General features: G+C 43.8%; 2 protein-coding genes across 3 annotated transcripts in view; both read right to left on the bottom strand.

Annotated features, from left to right (window-relative positions):
• Positions 1-103: 103 nt before the first annotated feature.
• LOC135540281 (high mobility group protein HMGI-C-like) lies at positions 104-7,975 on the bottom strand. Of its 2 annotated transcripts, none has more exons than XM_064966842.1 (6): positions 7,804-7,975; positions 5,268-5,490; positions 4,668-4,751; positions 4,429-4,479; positions 3,037-3,075; positions 104-2,486 (listed from the first exon to the last, which is right to left on the bottom strand). In XM_064966842.1, the coding sequence occupies exons 2-6, from the start codon at positions 5,373-5,375 to the stop codon at positions 2,382-2,384; spliced, it is 387 nt and encodes a 128-aa protein (XP_064822914.1). In that variant the 5' UTR covers positions 5,376-5,490; positions 7,804-7,975; the 3' UTR covers positions 104-2,381. The 2 variants fall into 2 exon arrangements, with proteins under 2 accessions (XP_064822914.1, XP_064822912.1); XM_064966840.1 differs by lacking the exon at positions 7,804-7,975 and adding an exon at positions 7,576-7,797.
• A 1,505-nt stretch (positions 7,976-9,480) lies between these two features.
• The window catches only part of LOC135540279 (hepatocyte growth factor-like protein), a 28,849-nt gene continuing 17,355 nt past the window's right edge, over positions 9,481-20,974 (bottom strand). The window contains exons 14-18 of the mRNA XM_064966838.1: positions 18,225-18,302; positions 17,874-18,020; positions 17,543-17,649; positions 12,138-12,280; positions 9,481-11,722 (exon numbers count right to left, since the gene is read on the bottom strand). Coding sequence (XP_064822910.1) covers positions 11,561-11,722; positions 12,138-12,280; positions 17,543-17,649; positions 17,874-18,020; positions 18,225-18,302 — 637 coding nt within the window. The 3' untranslated portion in view covers positions 9,481-11,560. The remainder of the gene's footprint in view (positions 11,723-12,137; positions 12,281-17,542; positions 17,650-17,873; positions 18,021-18,224; positions 18,303-20,974) is intronic.

Genomic DNA, 20,974 nt, shown 5'->3' with positions numbered 1-20,974 from the left:
TTTCTATACACTTAAAGATACAGTATTTAACCAACAGTATTTTGACGACCACTTATTGTGCTACTACTTTTTGATGAATACATGACAGACGAACATAGCTATGTGATACTTTTATTGGTAGACAGACAGACCAAGCAGCACCTCTATACTCATGCAAAAACACCATAAAGCGAGACAGATCAGAGGCAAACTAAAAAACACCATTTTGAGTTGTGTATTCAAGTTCAAATGGATGACATTGAAAATAAATCTTCATGAAGTACATGATCAAGGAGACTGAAATGAAAGGGACACATTTCCAAATGTTGCAAAAAAATGTGAAAAGCTTAAAAACTGAAGATGTTACAAGATAACAGGACCCAACTACACTACTCAATATTTAAAAGCCCTTGTACATAAAGCATTACAACAAGCACATGACAAACTCCTAAGATATGTGTACTTATATATACACACACACACTGAATATACTGTATCTATATCAGTAAGCTCATAGAGCAACACTGTCAATATCATATAGACAGCGGATATCCTGACGTTGCTTAGGTATGAAGTTAGTTTAGGAGGCACTTTTACTGACATCACAATGCAGTACTTCGGGTTTATTTACCTGTACGATATGCTGTTATGAACCTAGTGAGATGAGTGGACAGCAGATATATGTTCTATAGGTCTCATAAGATCACATGGGACAAGCAACGCTAAAATCAGTCAGCCACCCCTCTGGGACAGTGCTCAGTGCCAAAAACAGACCTGTTTCAGACGTAGTCCACATGGCAAACAGTAATTCCAGCCAAAGAGGTGAAGTAATAAGAAAGACAGAGTATAGGTTAGAAACTTGCAACTGACAGAAAAACAACATATGTGGACTTGTCCACCCTCTCCAGAAATACATTACAGGAAGAGCCCAAAAAATGTTGACTTTTATCTCACTATTTCATGTTTCACATGTCACTGACATCAATTCATCAAATGGTATGGTTGTTAATCTAACGTCTGCAGTGTGAATGTGAGAACATGAAATTAAATGACATATCTTGTGTAAAAGGCTAAGAGGGGAACACGTAAGGGTTCACAGAGGTTGTGATAGAACAAATACAACATAAGTAAAAACTACAGCAAACAATAAAATATTGGGTCATTTTGAACCCAGGTACTGTAGATAGACCAATTCTCAAGACAGGCATTTCATCAGAGCCACTATAGGCTTCTGCTGGGATTCACTTAAAGAGTCTGTCAGCATGGAAGTGGGAGGGAGAGTGTGAGGCTAGCGGGTACAGTACGTATGGGAGTATCCTGAGTAGGTATGCGTGTGTGTGTTCGTTTTTTTGGTATGGGGAGAGGCTATAAGAGTTCTCTGATTTCCGTGACTGAGGTAGACTGAAAGGTAAACGGACTGAGGTCTGAATGAGGTTTGTGTGTCAAGTCATATTGTGAATGTCAAAAAAACAAATCAGAAATACACAATAAAATAGGATAATATCATAACTGAGTAGAATGATATGTTCCTGAATAGCTAAATGCATAGCTACATTAAGGCAAAATACCTGAGGTTTTAATGAGTATTGAGAAGATAAAGGTAAATACAAAACCTGAGTGTGGTCCGATGTCATGTCAATTGGACACTGTTGAGTTTAGACTTATATCTGCTTATGTTAATGGTAATGTAAAATGTATTCCCATTCAAATATATATCTAACAAAATATCCCTGTGTTTCTTCACAATCAGGACAGACATAACGTAAATTGGGTCATGCCTCTTGTCCCAGTAGCCGCTGTTTGAAATGCATCCTTTTCTTTTGAAAACCCTTCCCCACCATCATCACCACCACCACCACATACACACGTACGTGCTCACACACATGCATGCACACACACTCAAACATACAGCATCAACCAATCTCGTTCATGAGAAAAGGTTTGGGCAGTCAAACTGAATTGTTGCACGCATTGACCGAATCCTTAGTAATCAATCAACTGACCAAAGCTATGTCCATCATTGACCCAGCCTCAGTGCTGGATAGACTCCAGACACAATAACCCAACCAGGCCTACAGTTCCACAAAGCAGGGCTATTATCTGTTGTTTTAGATCCTCATGACAGTGGAGGTTGGATTATACACTTAGAAAAAAAAGGTGCTATCTAGAACCTAAAAGGGTTCTTTGGCTGTCCCCATAGAACCCTTATTGTTTGCATGTAGAACCCACAGAAGGTTCTACATGGAACTTAAAATGTTCTAGCTTGAACCAAAAAGTGTTCTACCTGGAACCAAAAAGGTTCTTCTATGGGGACAGACAAAGAACCCTTTTGGAACCCTTTTTTCTAAGAGTATACACCTCTGTCTCTGCCCAAACCTTGAGGTAGTACTGTGGCACATTGTCTATTCCCCCTCTGCTTCTTCCTGGGCTGGAGAGTGAGATGACGAGGCCTCAGTGGGTAAAGACTGTGACTGTGAGGGGCCCTCCTCAGTTTCTTCTGAAGGACCCTGTGAAAAGACACAAAAATACAGACATTAGTATGTACATGTATGTGTGAGAGTGTGAGAGTGAGTGCTTGCGTGCGCATGTGTTTGTGTAATGAGTAATGATATACTTGTATGAGTGTGTAAACGAGTGATTCTTTACATGTGGGGAAATAGGTCTGTACGCGAGACCAAGAAATGCTAGGGAGAAGATGGTTATGTCAGGAAACCAAGAAGAAAGGGGAAGAGAGCGGTTATATCAGGTTTCCCCGCTCAGCATTGATTCATTCACATGTCTGTGTCTGAAAAAGGGAGTGTCTATGGTTTCAGTTCTTAATGTGTTTTAACTTGGTTCTGCAGTGAAGATTGTGATAAGATGGATGAGGAAGTTGAATGACATTAGCCTCTTTTTGTGCCAGTGTTGGTGTAATCCGTTGATTCTCTGAAAGAAGGTGCTATTTGAACGGAAGTTCATACTCATCCTCCATGAAAGTAGTGCTCAAGTACAATAGGTAAGAGGATAATTTGAAGAACAAAAACATAATATGACCTATTATAGTGTACTCCTTCTTACCTGCTGTTCCTGGACGACTTCTTGAACTACTCTCTGAGGCTTTGGAAAATAATAAAAGTGAGAGAAAAAGAAGAGAGAAAGGTTGTTCAATCAATCAGTCAAACTCTCCATTGCACAATGCAGGCCAGCAGTTGACAACTTCAATCGTAAAGGGCTGCAATGTTTTACTTTTAATCAGTGAATGATTTAGACCAGGACTATTCAACTCTTACCCTACAAGGTCCGGAGCCTGATGGTTTTCTGTTCTAAATGATAATTCATTGCATCCACCCGGTGCCCAAGGTCTAAATCAGTCCCTGTTTAAAGGGGAACAACGAAAAGCAATGGGTCTGGCTTCGAGGTCCAGAGTTGAGTTTGAGGGATTTGGACCAACAATGGGCAACTCAGTCGGGATCTCAAATTACTGTTGAGAGTTTGAATAGCAGAATACACAAGGTGCAATTTTAAAATGTGGTTGTGCATCAGCAGTCTTTTTCTTGTTATGTCAGTCACTGACAGTCACTCAATTAGCCCATGTCAGCAAAAATAAATCATAAGGAATAAGGTTTTGAAGTGTCTGTCCTATATCTAGGAGATATAAGAAAGCTCAGGAAATATATATTTCAATTTTGGACACACGGTTAACCCCTTTTTTGGAGGGCACAAAACTACTTCCATACTTTCATTAATTTTTGATAATGGTACCTGGTTACCATCAGAGTCCCGTGACACTTATTGGGTTTGTAGAGCAAAACGGAGAACAACATCATGTTTGTGACTCTCCTCTTTCCATAGTGGGGTCATATTAGTTTGTAGCCCAAACAGTTTGGACGCTACAGACAGAAGTTGGCATCGACTCTTTCGACTTCAGATGACTCCTGTGAGGCTTCTGGGGGTTGTAGAGCAAAATGGAGAAACCGTTCGGACATGACAGAAGTTTTTTGTGAGAAGACCAATTTTCAGAATGTCTCCTGGTCTGACAAACAGAGCTTTAGCTCTGCCACTTTTCACAACAGATGCGGAAGGCCGCCATAGGCGGCTGCGTTTGATTGAGATGCAGCCCATGCAAATATATATATATATATCTCTAGCTTAAACAGACTCTTATGGATATTTTAAAGCAGCACAAAGGGTGTTTATTTTTTATTTTTTTTGCCCGAGCACTACACAGCTGATTCAAATAATCAACTAATCATCAAGCTTTGATAATTTGAATCAGCTGTGTGGAAGAAAAAAAAGTGCACCCCTTGGGGACCCCAGGACCGAGTTTGTGAAACACTGCCTTAAGGACTGAAGTTGTGCATTCCTAGGATACAAAGAGAGATAGGAGTCTAGGGGTGTACATTTGAGGCGCATATAAGTAGGCGTCATTACATGTGTGTGCTTCAGTGAGTGTGTATGTTAGCCTTATACCCATTTCCTTGGCCGGCCCCTTGGTCTTCTCTCCCCGACAGGCTCTACTTCCTGACACAGAAAGGATGGAGGATAAAGCAGAGATGATTGTATTGTTTATTATATACACAAAATGTCTACTCACAACCCTATTCCTACAGTTGATATTTTCTGTTCAGCTCCTCTGCCTAGTTGGATTCTTTGTTTTTATTGCATATTTCATGTTAACGATATCCATGAACATGAGAAGATGATCTTACCTTGGGTGTGGCACGAGGGCCTTTGTTCTTGCTTCCTCTGGGTCGTCCTCTCGGCCTCTTTGGAGTTGGGGGGCCAGTGGGCTCCTGGGGAGAGATGAAGCAAAATCAGGAACTGCTATGGTTATCACTCTGACTCTATCCATAGCCAAAGCAGCTGTGACCCACTCTATTCAATAATATTGTATAGAAAAACCTATGCCAGACTACAGTTGTTAAAATGTGCATTTGGGTTGCTGCTTATGACAGGGTGATATATTTCAGTTATTGTGTCATATACAGATTTAGGATCTTAATTTGATCACCCTGTTACAGGAGAATGTTCCTACAATGCAGGACATTTTTTTGTGTATTTGATTTTTTAAAAGGCTTCTGAAGTTTGTAATTTCCACTTAGAAATTTCAGACTTCATTTTCCCCTACGAAAAATGTATCAACCCATATAAAATGTTTCATTAATTATAATCCACATAATTATTCACATTTCCTGTTGCTGCAGGATTATTTTCCTGCTCATCAAACTAGCTCAAATTAAGATCCTACATCTGCAGGGTCCTGTACAGTGTATGAAGTATGTATGTGGAGTGTTCTGTGGTGGTCCAACCTCCTGTTGTTTCCGTGGGCGACCCCGGCCCCTGCGTGGAGGTGTAAAGTTAGGTGATTGGGCCACGCCTGGCTGTGGTGACGGCTCCTTGGTCCCGCTGTTGCTCATCCCTGTGTCTATCCACCAGCGCAAGCGCAGTAAGATGGGGGTGTGGGCATGGATGCCCAGAGCTCAGGCCAGAGGGTTAGGGAGGGGCAGACTTGAACGGCAGGGGGTAGGACACCTGGGAAGTAGAAGGGGGGCTCAGGTTAGCTAGTCAGTGTTGGGCGATCTCTTTCTAGTAGGCCTATTGTAAAGACATATATAGTTTATACTATCGTGCATAATCTTTGTATTGTTCCAATGTGACTGGGGGCTGGACAAGTTGATACAAACACACTTTCCTCCTCTCACTGTGAACCTCAAAAAATCATTATGAAAGGCCACACTTCTTTCGTCTTGCAGTCAGTCACAGAGCAAGAGTGAGAGCTGCTTTATAAAAGCCTTTGCACCAGCCATTGGGGCGGCAGGGTAGCCTGGTGGTTAAAGCGTTGGACTAGTAACTGGAAGGTTGTGAGTTCAAACCCCTGAGTTGACAAGGTACAAATCTGTCGTTCTGCCCCTGAACAGGCAGTTATCCCACTGTTCCTAGGCCGTCATTGAAAATAAGAATGTGTTCTTAACTGACTTGCCTGGTTAAATAAAGGTAAAATTTAAAAAAAATAATAATAATTGCAGGTTCATCTGAACACAGACAGGGGTTTGGTATACATAGGGAAACATTATCTCAGTCCGCAGTAACTAGAAGTAGCAGAGATGTTCACAACTCAGTATCCCATTCAACATTTAGATCTAATCCATCCAGTCTGTACCAGTTATTACTGGTTATCTACTGTGAGGCTGTATATATAGGCTATATGCCTGCTTGTTGACATATTTGTTAGATTATGTGAGTATACAGTGCTTTCAACATGGGCTTCTCAGTTACTTTGTACTTGAGTTCATATGTGCCTTTAATCTAATATCCCCTTCCAAATTGAATACTGTATCACCTTCCAAATCAAATATCACCTTCCAAATTGAATACTGTATCACCTTCCAAATCAAATATCACCTTTCAAATCAAATACCACCTTCCAAATCAAATACCACCTTCCAAATCAAATACCACCTTTCAAATCAAATACCACCTTCCAAATCAAATACCTCCTTCCAAATCAAATATTGTCTGCACTTTGCATACAGATATTGGAGGCTAAAATCCAGTACTAAATATTGTGCTGCTACACAGGTTACTTTTGTTTATTTCACTAATAACTAAAAACTAGAGGGATTAAAGGGCACTTAAATTGATTTGAATGATGTAATTCTGCGTTTCATTCCTTCATTAATTGTGTTGTTAATTTTGACTGATTATAGAAAGGTGTAGAACATAATCAGAATTCCAAGATCAAGCTCATGCACAGACCAATCAAAAAGGAGATACATCTTGTTGCATTGATATACACTGTAGCTTTTCTTTACCAACAAATGCATTTAAGTAGGAAGTTGAGAATTGCATTTGTCTGTCTGCAGGAGTAGGCTACAATGTTTTTAAACACAGGTGAAGTCTATGAACAGATACCTTTGCATAGCAGGAGACGATTCGTTTAACTATGTTGCTGGCAGTGAACTAGGAGGACTGAATGTACTTTTTCCATATGGGCGGCAACTGCAACCATAAAAACACATTCTGTGCATTCTTTTAAAACTACCAAAATGTGTGTCAGGCAGCCTACATTCAAACTGTCATGTCTCTTATGTTATACTTTTAAACTTTAGGTCTACTTGACTTAAAAGGCGCCACTTACCAACATAAAATATAGGTTAGAGCAGTGGTATGGTCTCCAATGGAGCAGGACTAACATTGGGCTATAAGAACGATACAGTAGATCACACAAGAGAAAAGTAAACTATTTGTGCATTTGTATCTTTATAGCATAGTCTATATAGTAGACCTACACTGCATCGTCAATACATGTTTAATCGGGACATTCAATTAATTTTACATAATTATTACATAACCTGTATGAGTTTATTTTAATTTACAGCCGGCGCGAAAGCCATGTGTTTACAGCAGAAGATGCAGGGAGAGAGCAAATCATATCGAATCGAAGGACAGCAGTTTGTCTGCGGGTAACCGTTGTACTAAATCTGAATGATCTGAATACACGATTGAGTAGTTACATATTAATCAAATTGAAGAGAAAAATATCAACAATGTTATTGTACAAAAATAAACGATAGCCTGTAGGCAGGCCTATAAGGAAGAGTAAAATGCTTCACCTACCTTGCTCCCACCAGCTGGTTTTATTGTTAAACTAGACTACCTAATAAAAACCGATGGAATTATAGGAAAGTTTACTATTCAGTCTATATTTTATTCTTACGATTTCTTAATCTTACAGACAGTTCCTTGAATAAAGTTTATCTTGGAATGAACTAACAATATGTATCTTTCTTTCTCTCTCCCCCTCCCTCCTTTCCTCTATCTCACTCAGTCTGTGTGTGATCTTACGTTTGTCTGTCGTATCCTCGTAGTCACGAATACCCCAGTTGAAGTATGATGGGGGTTGGAGCTGGATCATATAGGAACATTGCATACTTTCTCTACCATAGAGGAGGGGTGAAACAGTCGAACACGCCCCTTGCTCATTGGACCACCCACTTGTGAGTGATGGGCATCATACAGATGTCGGATCTTAATTTGATCACACTGTTGCAGGAGAACTTTCCTGCAATTCAGGACATTTTCAACTTGAACTTTCCTGCAATGCATTACATTTTAAACTTGTACTGTATTAACAAGTCTTCTGAAGTTTGTAATTTCCACTTTGACATTTCAGACTTGATTTTCCCTTATGAAAAATGTATCAACCCCTACAAAAATGTCCAATAATTATAATCCACGTAATTATTCACATTTCCTGTTGCTGCAGGATTATTTTCCTGCTGTATCAACCTGGCTCAAATTAAGATCTTACATCTGTAGGCTACACTACACTCAGAGGGTTCTACATAGAACCCAAAAGGGTTCTACCTGGAGCCAAAAAGGGTTCTTCAAAGGGTTATCCTATTGGGACAGCCGAAGAACCCCTTTGGAACTCTTTTTTCAAAAAGTGTAGCTGGAGATACTGCAGCTCATACAGTTACAGTACCATGAAAATAGTAATTGCTTAATCTGCGTTATTCTGTGCGTGGAATGGACTTCAAAACAAGAATTCGAGCTAATATGTTAAAGTTTGTTTACTCAACAAACTGCTGAAGTGACCTAAATTCAGTGCTTAATTTGAGCCGGATCTTGCCGGAACAGGATCTGGCACCTCCCTGTTTTGGACTGTTTTGTCACGGAACCTATTTGGCCAGATCCGGTATCTCTCCTGGCATGAAAAATCATGTTAAGTTTTTGCATTGTAAAAACTAGAATAAAAATGATCAAAGTTATTTTCGATTTCCCTCTTAATTCTCCTGTCCCCACAAAAAAACAATGTGAAAAATGTGATTTTCAGCCCGGGAAGGCCAATAATTTTGCCACAGAGGATCAATAGCTTGCCTAGCTGTGGATTGTAGCCCAATGACAAGGAATAGCCTACAGTCCGGAATGAACAAGACATCTGTCAGTGAAAAAACAGCAGGCAGGCAAAACAGGTCTTTCACAATATTTCAAATACAATCAAGGGAAAACACAGGTTTGGAAATAGAAGACTATGCTGTAGGCTACAAAAATATTTGATCAACTTCCAAATATTGTTTTACAAATGAGAGAGAGATAGGCTTTCGGCACGAGCTCACCAGCCATCACTAGCAAGTGAGCTGCTTATCATTGGGTGAGTCAGTGAAACTGGAAAGCACTTTTAGGATTATAATATCCTTCTCATATTGTAGCCTACAATATTTGTCTCCACACACTAAGGCCCAGGATATTGATGGACTCAAGACAAGGTCATTTTTATTGATCTCAGATTCTTAGTTTGTCAGTGTCAAAGTAGCCTGCCATTTTGATCATTTGTGCGGTATTAAAAAATATTCTGACAAAGTCCCCAGTCATGTAAAATTATGTAGAATTGTATGACATGCGTTTATAAAAGGCCAACATTTTTCCAGACCCTAGGCTACTAAAAATGTACCCCATGTGTGCAACTTCTGTAAGTGCCTTCACTCTACTGCTCTATGCCACTACACAAATGCAATGAAATGAATGCAATGTTTTATTATAAAGGTAACTTTTTTCCTCATGTGTTCCGGTACCTCAGAACTCCACAAGTCACCCCCCTCTCGCGCTCACTTTTTGTTCCAGCACCTCCCGATTAAAAAATTAAGTTAAAGTTAATTTTTGCTCAAAACCACAGCCATCATTATTATATTGCCCAGCATGCTCTATTGCAGGTTGATTTTCAGAATTGTTTGTTTCAATATCTGTGTTTTTGTATGCACATTGATTGGTTGTTTCATCTTATGCTACACAAACAACATACATTTTTCTAAACTAATCCAATGTGTTAGTAGTTGGACTTATTGCACCCAGTTCTGAGATGGCTATTCCAGTTTATATGATTTCGGTAGTCTTAATAATCAATCTTCCCTACTACAAAAGTCTTTCTGAATGCAGGATGCAGACGATTAAAAGTTCCAATTGTTGGATATCCTCACTCTAGCTGTTCTCCAATAGGAACTACACATCACTTTGCAAGCCAGCATAATGTGACTTGCATGCTTGATGTGGCCTGTAAACCAGGAGTTTCAAACTGCTGTGTTAGGGTGTAACTAAGCCCTCAAAGAAAGGCCTTATGTATCTATTACGTAATGCACTGTCATAAAGAGTTTAATTTAAAAAACAACATATTCACTTAGACACACAATTGGTGAAAGCTTCAAGACTGAAAACAAATTGACTACAACATATATGTGTCTGTCGCTAACAAATACAGTCATGGGTGGTAACTACAAATCACTCAATAGGCACACTGGGAAATATGCAAATAGGTTGAATACATTCTCAAGTTGAATTGTATGTTCACTCAACTCCTAAAATCTAATGTTGAGTGAACATACAATTCAACGGAAGAATGTATTTTGGTTCAGCTACAGTATATGCCCAAATATTGAGCAAACTCACAATCCTACTGCAGCTGGTTGCCATACAATTCTACGGTGAATCAACATCTTGTTTTTTACAGTGTAGAATAAAAAATAAAAAACATTTAAATTGAAAACAGTCATACGCATAATGAAAATGCTTTATAGGCTACACGTATAAAGGTATGAGTTATTGAGAATAACAATGAATTACTGAGAATAACAATGAATTACTCAAACAGTTATGAAGAGAAAACTAATTTACAGAAAAGAAAACCCCATATGACCAAAAAAGTAAGTGTAAGTCAGCAGTTTTAGTGAAGGGTGTGGGAACGCTGTTGAGAAGCATGAGGTTAAGGAGGCATGTCCTTCACAAGCACATCCTGAGGTCAGTGCCAAAGTTCAATATGTAATGTAATCACCACAAGATGATGGTTATTTTGTTCAGATCAAAATGCCTAATATTGTTTTTGACACGTAGGCAGAAGACAAGGGAAAACATAGTTATTTTATCTTATATTTTTGTCATAATATTGTAGACTAACACACATTATACACTGAGCGTACAAACAATTAAGAACACCTGCTCTTTCCATGACATAGACTAACCAGGTGAATCCAAGTGAAAGCTATGATCCCTTATTGATGTCACTTGTTAAATACACTTCAACCAGTGTAGACGAAGGGGAGGATTTTAAGCCTTGAGACAATTGAAACATGGATTGTGTTTATGTACCATTCAGTGGGGGAATGGGCAAGACAAAATATTTATGTGCCTTTGAACAGGGTATGGGAGTAGGTACCATGTGCATCGGTTTGTGTGTTCCACAGTCAACAGTTTCCTGTGTGTATCAAGAACGGTCCACCACCCAAAGGACATCCAGCCAACTTGACATAACTGTGGGAAGTACTGGAGTCAACATGGGCCAGCATTCAACAAGCATCCCTGTCGAATGCTTTCGACACCTTGTAGAGTCCATGCCCCGAAGGACTGAGACTGTTCTGAGCAAAAATCTAATATTAGGAACAGTATTGATATACTCAGTGTATATTAACTAATTGTATGTAGATGGTCATGGATTACAATTAGGTGGTCATGGATTGTGAGCTATGGGTGGGGGGGGTGAGGGTGGATAAATATATTGCAGTCCAGTAGAACATAGAGCCAGTCACTGCTTGGTGACATAATGTATTCGTGACTAAGCCATCTCCATGACCTTCTTAATCCAGTCCACATAGACAGAGACACGGATGAAGATGTTAGGCTGGCCTGGGTGTCCACAGCGCCTCATGGGGATGATCACTCCCTCAAGCACCCAGCAGTCACTATTCTGACAGGCCAGAGGGCCCCCATAGTCTCTCTGGGGGTCACATTGAAAGAACACATCACTGTTAGATCATTGTCACACAGCAGAACTTTCCTGCAATGTGGGACATTTAAAACGTGTATTTGAGGTTTAAAAAGGCTTCTGAAGTTTGTCATTTCAGACTTGATTTTTCCTTACAAAAAATGTATCAACTCCTACAAACATTTCCATTAAATATAATCCACATAATTATTCACATTGCTGCAGGATTATTTTCCTTCAGTAGCAACCTGGCTCAAATTAAGATCATACATCTGTACATGTTTGTGTTTGGCTGTATGTCACATAATTAATATCCTAAAATAAAGTTATCTTATCATTTTTGCTCACCATCAATCTCAGTCTCTCTCATACAAACAAACTATTGCTCATAGACAGATCCTACAACTCACAAACACACCGAACCTACCTCACAGGCACCCACCCCACCCTGGAAGGAGTTGGTGCACATCTCGTTCTCCCGAACACGACCCCGAAAGTAGCTGTTACAATCCTTGTTGCTTAGAACTGGTATTTGAGCCACATTGAGCACAGAGTCATCTGTAGAAGTGCCTAAAAAAGTGAGAGAGAAAGGGAAAGAGGGGGAAAGGAGGATGAGATAGAGAGAACGAGACAACGAGGAAGAGGAGGGCATATGCTGAGTGGTACTGGAAACAACAACACTATCTGTTGGTCCAGGATCTGAAACACTTTCTCATTTACATGCTACATTAGTAAAGCAGATACTTCATAACTTCAAGGGAAGAAAACATTTAATAAATTTGGTTCCTATGTTTTTCCTGACCATGTAATCTGACCTGGGTCAACTCAGGGCCCTGGTCATATGCTCGCTTCAAGGGAAGCAACACTGAACCATGCATGAGAGCATCACCATAGCCAATGTGAGTAAGACCTTTAAAACAGGTTAATGTTCACAAGGGCGCAGGGCCAGACGGATTACCAGGACGCATACTCAGAGCATGCACTGACCAGCTGGCAAGTGTCTTCATTGACATTTTCAACCTCTCCCTGACCCAGTCTATAATACTTACATGTTTCAAGCAGACCACCATGGTGTTCTTGGGCACAGGAACTAAGGTAACCTGCCTAAATGACTATTGCCCCATGGGACACATCTGTTGCCAAGAAATACTTTGAAAAGCTGGCTCACAACAACGCCATCATCCTAGACACCCTGGACCCACTCCAATTTGCATAATGCCCCAATATATCCACAGATGATGGGTAGTGTGGGTAATGATGGGGGCAGGTGTGGGTAATGATGGAGAGCAGGTGTGGGTAATGATGGAGAGCAGGTGTGGGTAATGATGAGGAGCAGGTGTGGGTAATGATGGAGAGCAGGTGTGGGTAATGATGGAGAGCAGGTGTGGGTAATGATGAGGAGCAGGTGTGGGTAATGATGGAGAGCAGGTGTGGGTAATGATGAGGAGCAGGTGTGGGTAATGATGAGGAGCAGGTGTGGGTAATGATGGAGAGCAGGTGTGGGTAATGATGGAGAGCAGGTGTGGGTAATGATGAGGAGCAGGTGTGGGTAATGATGGAGAGCAGGTGTGGGTAATGATGAGGAGCAGGTGTGGGTAATGATGGAGAGCAGGTGTGGGTAATGATGGGGAGCAGGTGTGGGTAATGATGGGGAGCAGGTGCGGGTAATGATGGGGAGCAGGTGCGGGTAATGATGGAGAGCAGGTGTGGGTAATGATGGAGAGCAGGTGCGGGTAATGATGAGGAGCAGGTGTGGGTAATGATGGAGAGCAGGTGCGGGTAATGATGGGGAGCAGGTGCGGGTAATGATGAGGAGCAGGTGTCGGTAATGATGGAGAGCAGGTGTGGGTAATGATGAGGAGCAGGTGCGGGTAATGATGGAGAGCAGGTGCGGGTAATGATGGGGAAAGGTGCGGGTAATGATGGAGAGCAGGTGCGGGTAATGATGGGGAGCAGGTGTGGGTAATGATGGGGAGCAGGTGTGGGTAATGATGGGGAGCAGGTGTGGGTAATGATGGAGAGCAGGTGTGGGTAATGATGGGGAGCAGGTGTGGGTAATGATGGGGAGCAGGTGTGGGTAATGATGGGGAATGATGGGAGCAGGTGCAGGTGTGGGTAATGATGGGGGCAGGTGTAATGATGGTAATGATGGAGAGCAGGTGCGGGTAATGATGGGGCAGGTGTGGGTAATGATGGAGAGCAGGTGTGGGTAATGATGGGGATGGGTAATGATGGGAGCAGGTGTGGGTAATGATGGGGGGCAGGTGTGGGTAATGATGGGGGCAGGTGTGGGTAATGATGGAGGGCAGGTGTGGGTAATGATGGGGGGAGGGAAGGTGTGGGTAATGATGGGGAGCAGGTGGGGGCAGGTGTGGGTAATGATGGGGGCAGGTGTGGGTAATGATAATGAATGATGGGGGGCAGGTGTGGGTAATGATGGGGAGCAGGTGTGGGTAATGATGATGGGAGCAGGTGTGGGTAATGATGGGGAGCAGGTGGTGGGTAATGATGAGGAGCAGGTGTGGGTAATGATGGGGAGCAGGTGTGGGTAATGATGGAGAGCAGGTGTGGGTAATGATGGGGAATGATGATGGAAAGGTGTGGGTAATGATGGAGGTGTGGGTAATGATGGGGAGCAGGTGTGGGTAATGATGGGGAGCAGGTGTGGGTAATGATGATGGGAGCAGGTGTGGGTAATGATGGGAGCAGGTGGGTAATGATGGGGAGCAGGTGCGGGTAATGATGGGGGCAATGGTGTGGGTAATGATGGAGGAGCAGGTGCGGGTAATGATGGGGAGCAGGTGCGGGTAATGATGGGGAAAGGTGCAGGTGTGGGTAATGATGGGGGGCAGGTGTGGGTAATGATGGGGATGCAGGTGTGGGTAATGATGGAGCAGGTGTGGGTAATGATGGGGGCAGGTGTGGGTAATGATGGGGAGCAGGTGTGGGTAATGATGGGGAGCAGGTGTGGGTAATGATGGGGGGCAGGTGTGGGTAATGATGGGGGGCAGGTGTGGGTAATGATGGGGGGCAGGTGTGGGTAATGATGGGGGCAGGTGTGGGTAATGATGGGGAGCAGGTGTGGGTAATGATGGGGAGCAGGTGTGGGTAATGATGGGGGGCAGGTGTGGGTAATGATGGGGGGCAGGTGTGGGTAATGATGGAGGCAGGTGTGGGTAATGATGGGGGCAGGTGTGGGTAATGATGGGGAAAGGTGCGGGTAATGATGGGGAAAGGTGCGGGTAATGATGGGGGCAGGTGCGGGTAATGATGGGGAGCAGGTGCGGGTAATGATGGGGAGCAGGTGCGGGTAATGATGGGGAGCAGGTGTGGGTAATGATGGGGGGCAGGTGTGGGTAATGATGGGGGGCAGGTGTGGGTAATGATGGGGAGCAGGTGTGGGTAATGATGGGGAGCAGGTGTGGGTAATGATGGGGAGCAGGTGTGGGTAATGATGGAGAGCAGGTGCGGGTAATGATGGGGAAAGGTGCGGGTAATGATGGAGAGCAGGTGCGGGTAATGATGGGGAGCAGGTGCGGGTAATGATGGGGAGCAGGTGCGGGTAATGATGGGGAGCAGGTGCGGGTAATGATGGGGAGCAGGTGCGGGTAATGATGGGGAAAGGTGCGGGTAATGATGGAGAGCAGGTGCGGGTAATGATGGGGAGCAGGTGCGGGTAATGATGGGGAGCAGGTGCGGGTAATGATGGGGGCAGGTGTGGGTAATGATGGGGGGCAGGTGTAATGATGGAGGGCAGGTGTGGGTAATGATGGGGAGCAGGTGTGGGTAATGATGGAGGGCAGGTGTGGGTAATGATGGGGAGCAGGTGTGGGTAATGATGGGGGCAGGTGTGGGTAATGATGGGGGGCAGGTGTGGGTAATGTTGGGGAGCAGGTGTGGGTAATGTTGGAGAGCAGGTGTGGGTAATGTTGGAGAGCAGGTGTGGGTAATGTTGGAGAGCAGGTGTGGGTAATGTTGGAGAGCAGGTGTGGGTAATGTTGGAGAGCAGGTGTGGGTAATGTTGGAGAGCAGGTGTGCGTAATGAAGATTACTAACCACTGGCCCTGGCAGACCGGCGACGTCGAGCACCGGAGCGGAGGTAGGCGTGACAGTCAGTCGGAAAATTTCAAGACATTTGAAAGTTTCTTCAACTGCATGCACAAAAACCATAAAGCGCTATGATGAAACTGGCTCTCATGAGGACTAACACAGGAAAAGAAGACGCAGAGTTACCTTTGCTTCAGAGAATACGTTCAAGAAACAGACACATATCAACATCAACTGTTCAGCGACTGCGTGAATCAGGCCTTCATGGTCGAATTGCTGCAAACAAACCACTACTAAAGGACACCAATAATAAGAAGAGACTTGCTTGGTCCAAGAAACAGCAATGGACATTAGACCGGTGGAAAACTATCCTTTGGTCCGCTGTGTCTTTGTTCGACGCAGAGTAGGTGAACGGATGATCTCTGCATGTGTGATTCACACCGTGAAGCATGGAGGTGGTGGTGTGATGGTGTGGGGGTGCTTTGCTGGTGATACTGTCTGTGATTTTTTTGGGACTATCATTTGTTTTTAGAACAGGACAATGACCCAACACACCTCCAGCGAGTGTAAGGGCTATTTGACCAAGAAGGAGAGTGATGAAGTGCTGCATCAGATGACATGGCCTCCACAATCACCCGACCTCAACCCAATGGAGATGGTTTGGGATGAGTTGGACCACAGAGTGAAGAAAAAGCAACCAACAAGTGCTCAAAATATGTGGGAAATCCTTCAATACTGTTGGAAAAGCATTCCAGTGAAGCTGGATGAGAGAATGCCAAGAGTGAGCAAAGCTGTCATCTAGGCAAAGAGTGGCTACTTTGAAGAATCTAAAATCTAAAATAGATTCTGATTTGTTCAACACTATTTTGGTTACTAGATGATTCCATATGTGTTATATCATAGTTTTGAAGTCTTCACAATTATTCTACAATGTATAAAATATATATATATTTTTAAACCCTTGAATGAGTAGGTGTGTCCAAACTTTTGACTGATACTGTATATATATATATATATATAATTGTCTATCGTATAGTGAACAGGCACCCACAAAAGACAATTCAAGGAACTTGTTCATCTATTTTGTTGTGCTGTTGTTACATTTGTTTTGGTGTTTTGTGTCCAATGTGCTCAGGGTGTTGTTAAATGTTATTTGAGATGCGAATCAGGAACAAAGTCATTCAAGTCTATCATTTCACTTCCTTTGTGAGAACCATGATCAAGGACTTACTTGGCATTTCTGTACTGCAGCCAATGCCTGCCAGAAGCCTACCTACAAAAGGTTGCACCGTGTCCATTACAATGTACAAAAATGCATGTGTCTTAGGGAAGATGCCAAAACTTTGGAGATAACATTAGATGGCAAAATCAAAGACACTAGTTTCCAAGTAGTTCTCTCTAAATGCTTATGACAAATCCTGCGCCAGAAACAGCCTAGCCAACTTTCTAATCTTTTGAATACAGTGTAATGAAAAACAAAACAAACAACAACAGATAACTTTAGCTTGGTAGATAAGGTTAGCAAGTTGGCTATCTAAGGTTAGCATGCCTGATAGCTACACTGACGCCATATGGAAATCCCCACAACATTCTTTCCCACCCCCAATTTGTGAATACTGTATGTATAAGTAACCTGTGTCATTCTTCGGAGGTGGAACCAAAACAAGCAGGAATTATACCGAAATAGGAGCGGCACTGCCCTCTGGTGGCCTTTAAAGATTCATATTGAGGAATGTGAGTAAATAATATTGAAGCGTTACAATTATGAGCATAGCTCTACTTTACCTTGAGTTTCGCCCCAGCCTGCGATCTCACAGAGGGTTCCTTCTGGAACTATGTAGCGTTCAGGGGGCAGGCATATCTGAGACACACGCTCGTTAAACTGGGCATGGCTAAGGAAGAGGAGGAGGAGAGAGAGCATCAGACTGAGCTGAATGTGGATTTAAATGGATTTTCTGTTAAATCATATTGGGTGGTCTAGTTGGAAAAGTGGTATGATAATATTGCTTGGGTACTGTACGTGTACGATATACTGTACGTGTGTACCGTATGTGGTTAGTGTGTGTGTGTGTGTGTATGTGCGTCGCTGCATGCATGTGTTTTTGTGTGTACACACTATTCCAGTTGTAGCATGACCAGCTGGGACTCAGATGGTCCACAGACGATCTTGGTGAGAGGGATAGTCTGTCGGTCTGGCTCTCCTACTATGGGGTTACGAAACAATGTCCCCATCATGGCCGAGTACCCCGGAAGGTCAACATAGCTGCACATAGAGGAACATACACTGACCAATGATCCTCATCATATTCAAGAGATTTATACCATTTGAGGTTATTTTAGGCTTGTTGTTTTAGAGTCTAGATCTGGTTCTTTTAAAATGTATTGGATTTTACACTTTTTACTTTATTTTACTGTGTTTTAAAAAACAACAATAACATGCAAATGCATTAGAAATCATAAAGCATACCAAGAGGAGAAACACTGCTTAGTACTGATCACCCATTTGGAGCTAACCAGGGAGCCTCCACAGAAATGGTTTCCTTTCCTGCACACAAGGAGAGAGAGGTCATGAATACTGGGCTCTAACGTAGATAGAGATAGAGAGAGAGATTATGAATACTAGGCTCTAACAAGGGGAAGGAGAGAGAGGGAGCGAGACAGAGAGAGAGAGAGAGACAGATGAAGACTAGGCTCTAACAAGGGGAAGGAGCGAGAGAGAGAGAGATGAAGACTAGGCTCTAACAAGGGGAAGGAGAGAGAGGGAGCGAGACAGAGAGAGAGAGAGAGACAGATGAAGACTAGGCTCTAACAAGGGGAAGGAGCGAGAGAGAGAGAGATGAAGACTAGGCTCTAACAAGGGGAAGGAGAGAGAGGGAGCGAGACAGAGAGAGAGAGAGAGACAGATGAAGACTAGGCTCTAACAAGGGGAAGGAGAGAGAGGGAGCGAGACAGAGAGAGAGAGAGAGACAGATGAAGACTAGGCTCTAACAAGGGGAAGGAGAGAGAGGGAGCGAGACAGAGAGAGAGAGAGAGAGAGACAGATGAAGACTAGGCTCTAACAAGGGGAAGGAGCTGAAGACTAGGCTCTAACAAGGGGGAAGGAGGGAGCGAGACAGAGAGAGAGAGAGAGACAGATGAAGACTAGGCTCTAACAAGGGGAAGGAGCGAGAGAGAGAGATGAAGACTAGGCTCTAACAAGGGGAAGGAGAGAGAGAGAGAAAGAGAGAGAGAAAGAGAGAGAGGTTATGAAGACTGGGCTCTAACAGGGGGAGAGAGAGGTTATGAAGTCTGGGCTCTAACAAGGAGGAGAGAGAGAGAGAGCTTGTGAAGATTGGGCTCTAACAGAGGGAGAGAGAGGTTATGAGGACTGGGCTCTAACAGGGGGAGAGAGAGGTTATGAGGACTGGGGTCTAACAGGGGGAGAGAGAGGTTATGAAGACTGGGCTCTAACAGGGGGGGAGAGAGGTTATGAAGACTGGGCTCTAACAGGGGGAGGAGATGAGACTGGGCTCTAACAGGGGGAGAGAGAGGTTATGAAGACTGGGCTCTAACAGGGGGAGAGAGAGGTTATGAAGACTGGGCTCTAACAGGGGGAGAGAGAGAGGTTATGAAGACTGGGCTCTAACAGGGGGAGAGAGAGGTTATAAAGACTGGGCTCTAACAGGGGGAGAGAGAGAGGTTATAAGACTGGGCTCTAACAGGGGGGAGAGAGAGAGGTTATGAAGACTGGGCTCTAACAGGGGGGAGAGAGAGGATTGAAAGACTGGGCTCTAACAGGGGGGAGAGAGAGGTTATAAAGACTGGGCTCTAACAGGGGGAGAGAGAGGTTATAAAGACTGGGCTCTAACAGGGGGGAGAGAGAGGTTATGAAGACTGGGCTCTAACAGGGGAGAGAGAGGTTATGAAGACTGGGCTCTAACAGGGGGAGAGAGAGGTTATGAAGACTGGGCTCTAACAGGGGGAGAGAGAGGTTATGAAGACTGGGCTCTAACAGGGGGAGACTTATGGGGCTCTAACAGGGGGAGAGAGGTTATGAAGACTGGGCTCTAACAGGGGAGACTGGGCTATAACAGGGGGAGAGAGAGGTTATAAAGACTGGGCTCTAACAGGGGGAGAGAGAGGCTATGAAGACTGAGAGAGGTTATGAAGACTGGGCTCTAACAGGGGGAGAGAGAGGTTATGAAGACTGGGCTCTAACAGGGGGAGAGAGAGGTTATGAAGACTGGGCTTTATGAAGACTGGGCTCTAACAGGGGGGAGAGAGAGGTTATGAAGACTGGGCTCTAACAGGGGGAGAGAGAGGTTATGAAGACTGGGCTCTAACAGGGGGAGAGAGATGAAGACTGGGCTCTAACAGGGGGAGAGAGAGGTTATGAAGACTGGGCTCTAACAGGGGGAGAGAGAGGTTATGAAGACTGGGCTCTAACAGGGGGAGAGAGGTTATGAAGACTGGGCTCTAACAGGGGGAGAGAGAGGTTATGAAGACTGGGCTCTAACAGGGGGAGAGAGAGGTTATGAAGACTGGGCTCTAACAGGGGGAGAGAGAGGTTATGAAGACTGGGCTCTAACAGGGGGAGAGAGAGGTTATGAAGACTGGGCTCTAACAGGGGGAGAGAGAGAGGTTATGAAGACTGGGCTCTAACAGGGGGAGAGAGAGGTTATGAAGACTGGGCTCTAACAGGGGGGAGAGAGAGTTATGAAGACTGGGCTCTAACAGGGGGAGAGAGAGGTTATGAAGACTGGGCTCTAACAGGGGGAGAGAGAGGTTATGAAGACTGGGCTAACAGGGGGAAGAGGTTATGAAGACTGGGCTCTAACAGGGGGAGAGAGAGGTTAGAAGACTGGGCTCTAACAGGGGGAGAGAGAGGTTATGAAGACTGGGCTCTAACAGGGGGAGAGAGGTTATGAAGTTGGGCTCTAACAGGGGGAGAGAGAGGTTATGAAGTCTGGGCTCTAACAGGGGAGAGAGAGGGTTATGAAGACTGGGCTCTAACAGGGGGAGAGAGAGGTTATGAAGACTGGGCTCTAACAGGGGGAGAGAGAGGTTATGAAGACTGGGCTCTAACAGGGGGGAGAGAGAGGTTATGAAGACTGGGCTCTAACAGGGGGAGAGAGAGGTTATGAAGACTGGGCTTAACAGGGGGAGAGAGAGGTTATGAAGACTGGGCTCTAACAGGGGGAGAGAGAGAGAGGTTATGAAGACTGGGCTCTAACAGGG

This window comes from Oncorhynchus masou, chromosome 5, assembly GCF_036934945.1.
Source record: "Oncorhynchus masou masou isolate Uvic2021 chromosome 5, UVic_Omas_1.1, whole genome shotgun sequence".
Classification (NCBI taxonomy): domain Eukaryota; kingdom Metazoa; phylum Chordata; class Actinopteri; order Salmoniformes; family Salmonidae; genus Oncorhynchus; species Oncorhynchus masou.
This window is presented reverse-complemented; position numbering and strand designations above follow the sequence as displayed.

Bases quoted from the DNA above. Each gene is read 5' to 3' on its own strand.
- LOC135540281 (XM_064966842.1), bottom strand. From the start codon at position 5,375: ATGAGCAACAGCGGGACCAAGGAGCCGTCACCACAGCCAGGCGTGGCC. The intron at 4,480-4,667 runs GTAAGATCATCT...TTTCTGTGTCAG, and splicing joins GCCCTCGTGCCACACCCAAG to GAAGTAGAGCCTGTCGGGGA. The intron at 2,487-3,036 runs GTAAGAAGGAGT...GTCTTTTCACAG, and splicing joins AAGTCGTCCAGGAACAGCAG to GGTCCTTCAGAAGAAACTGA.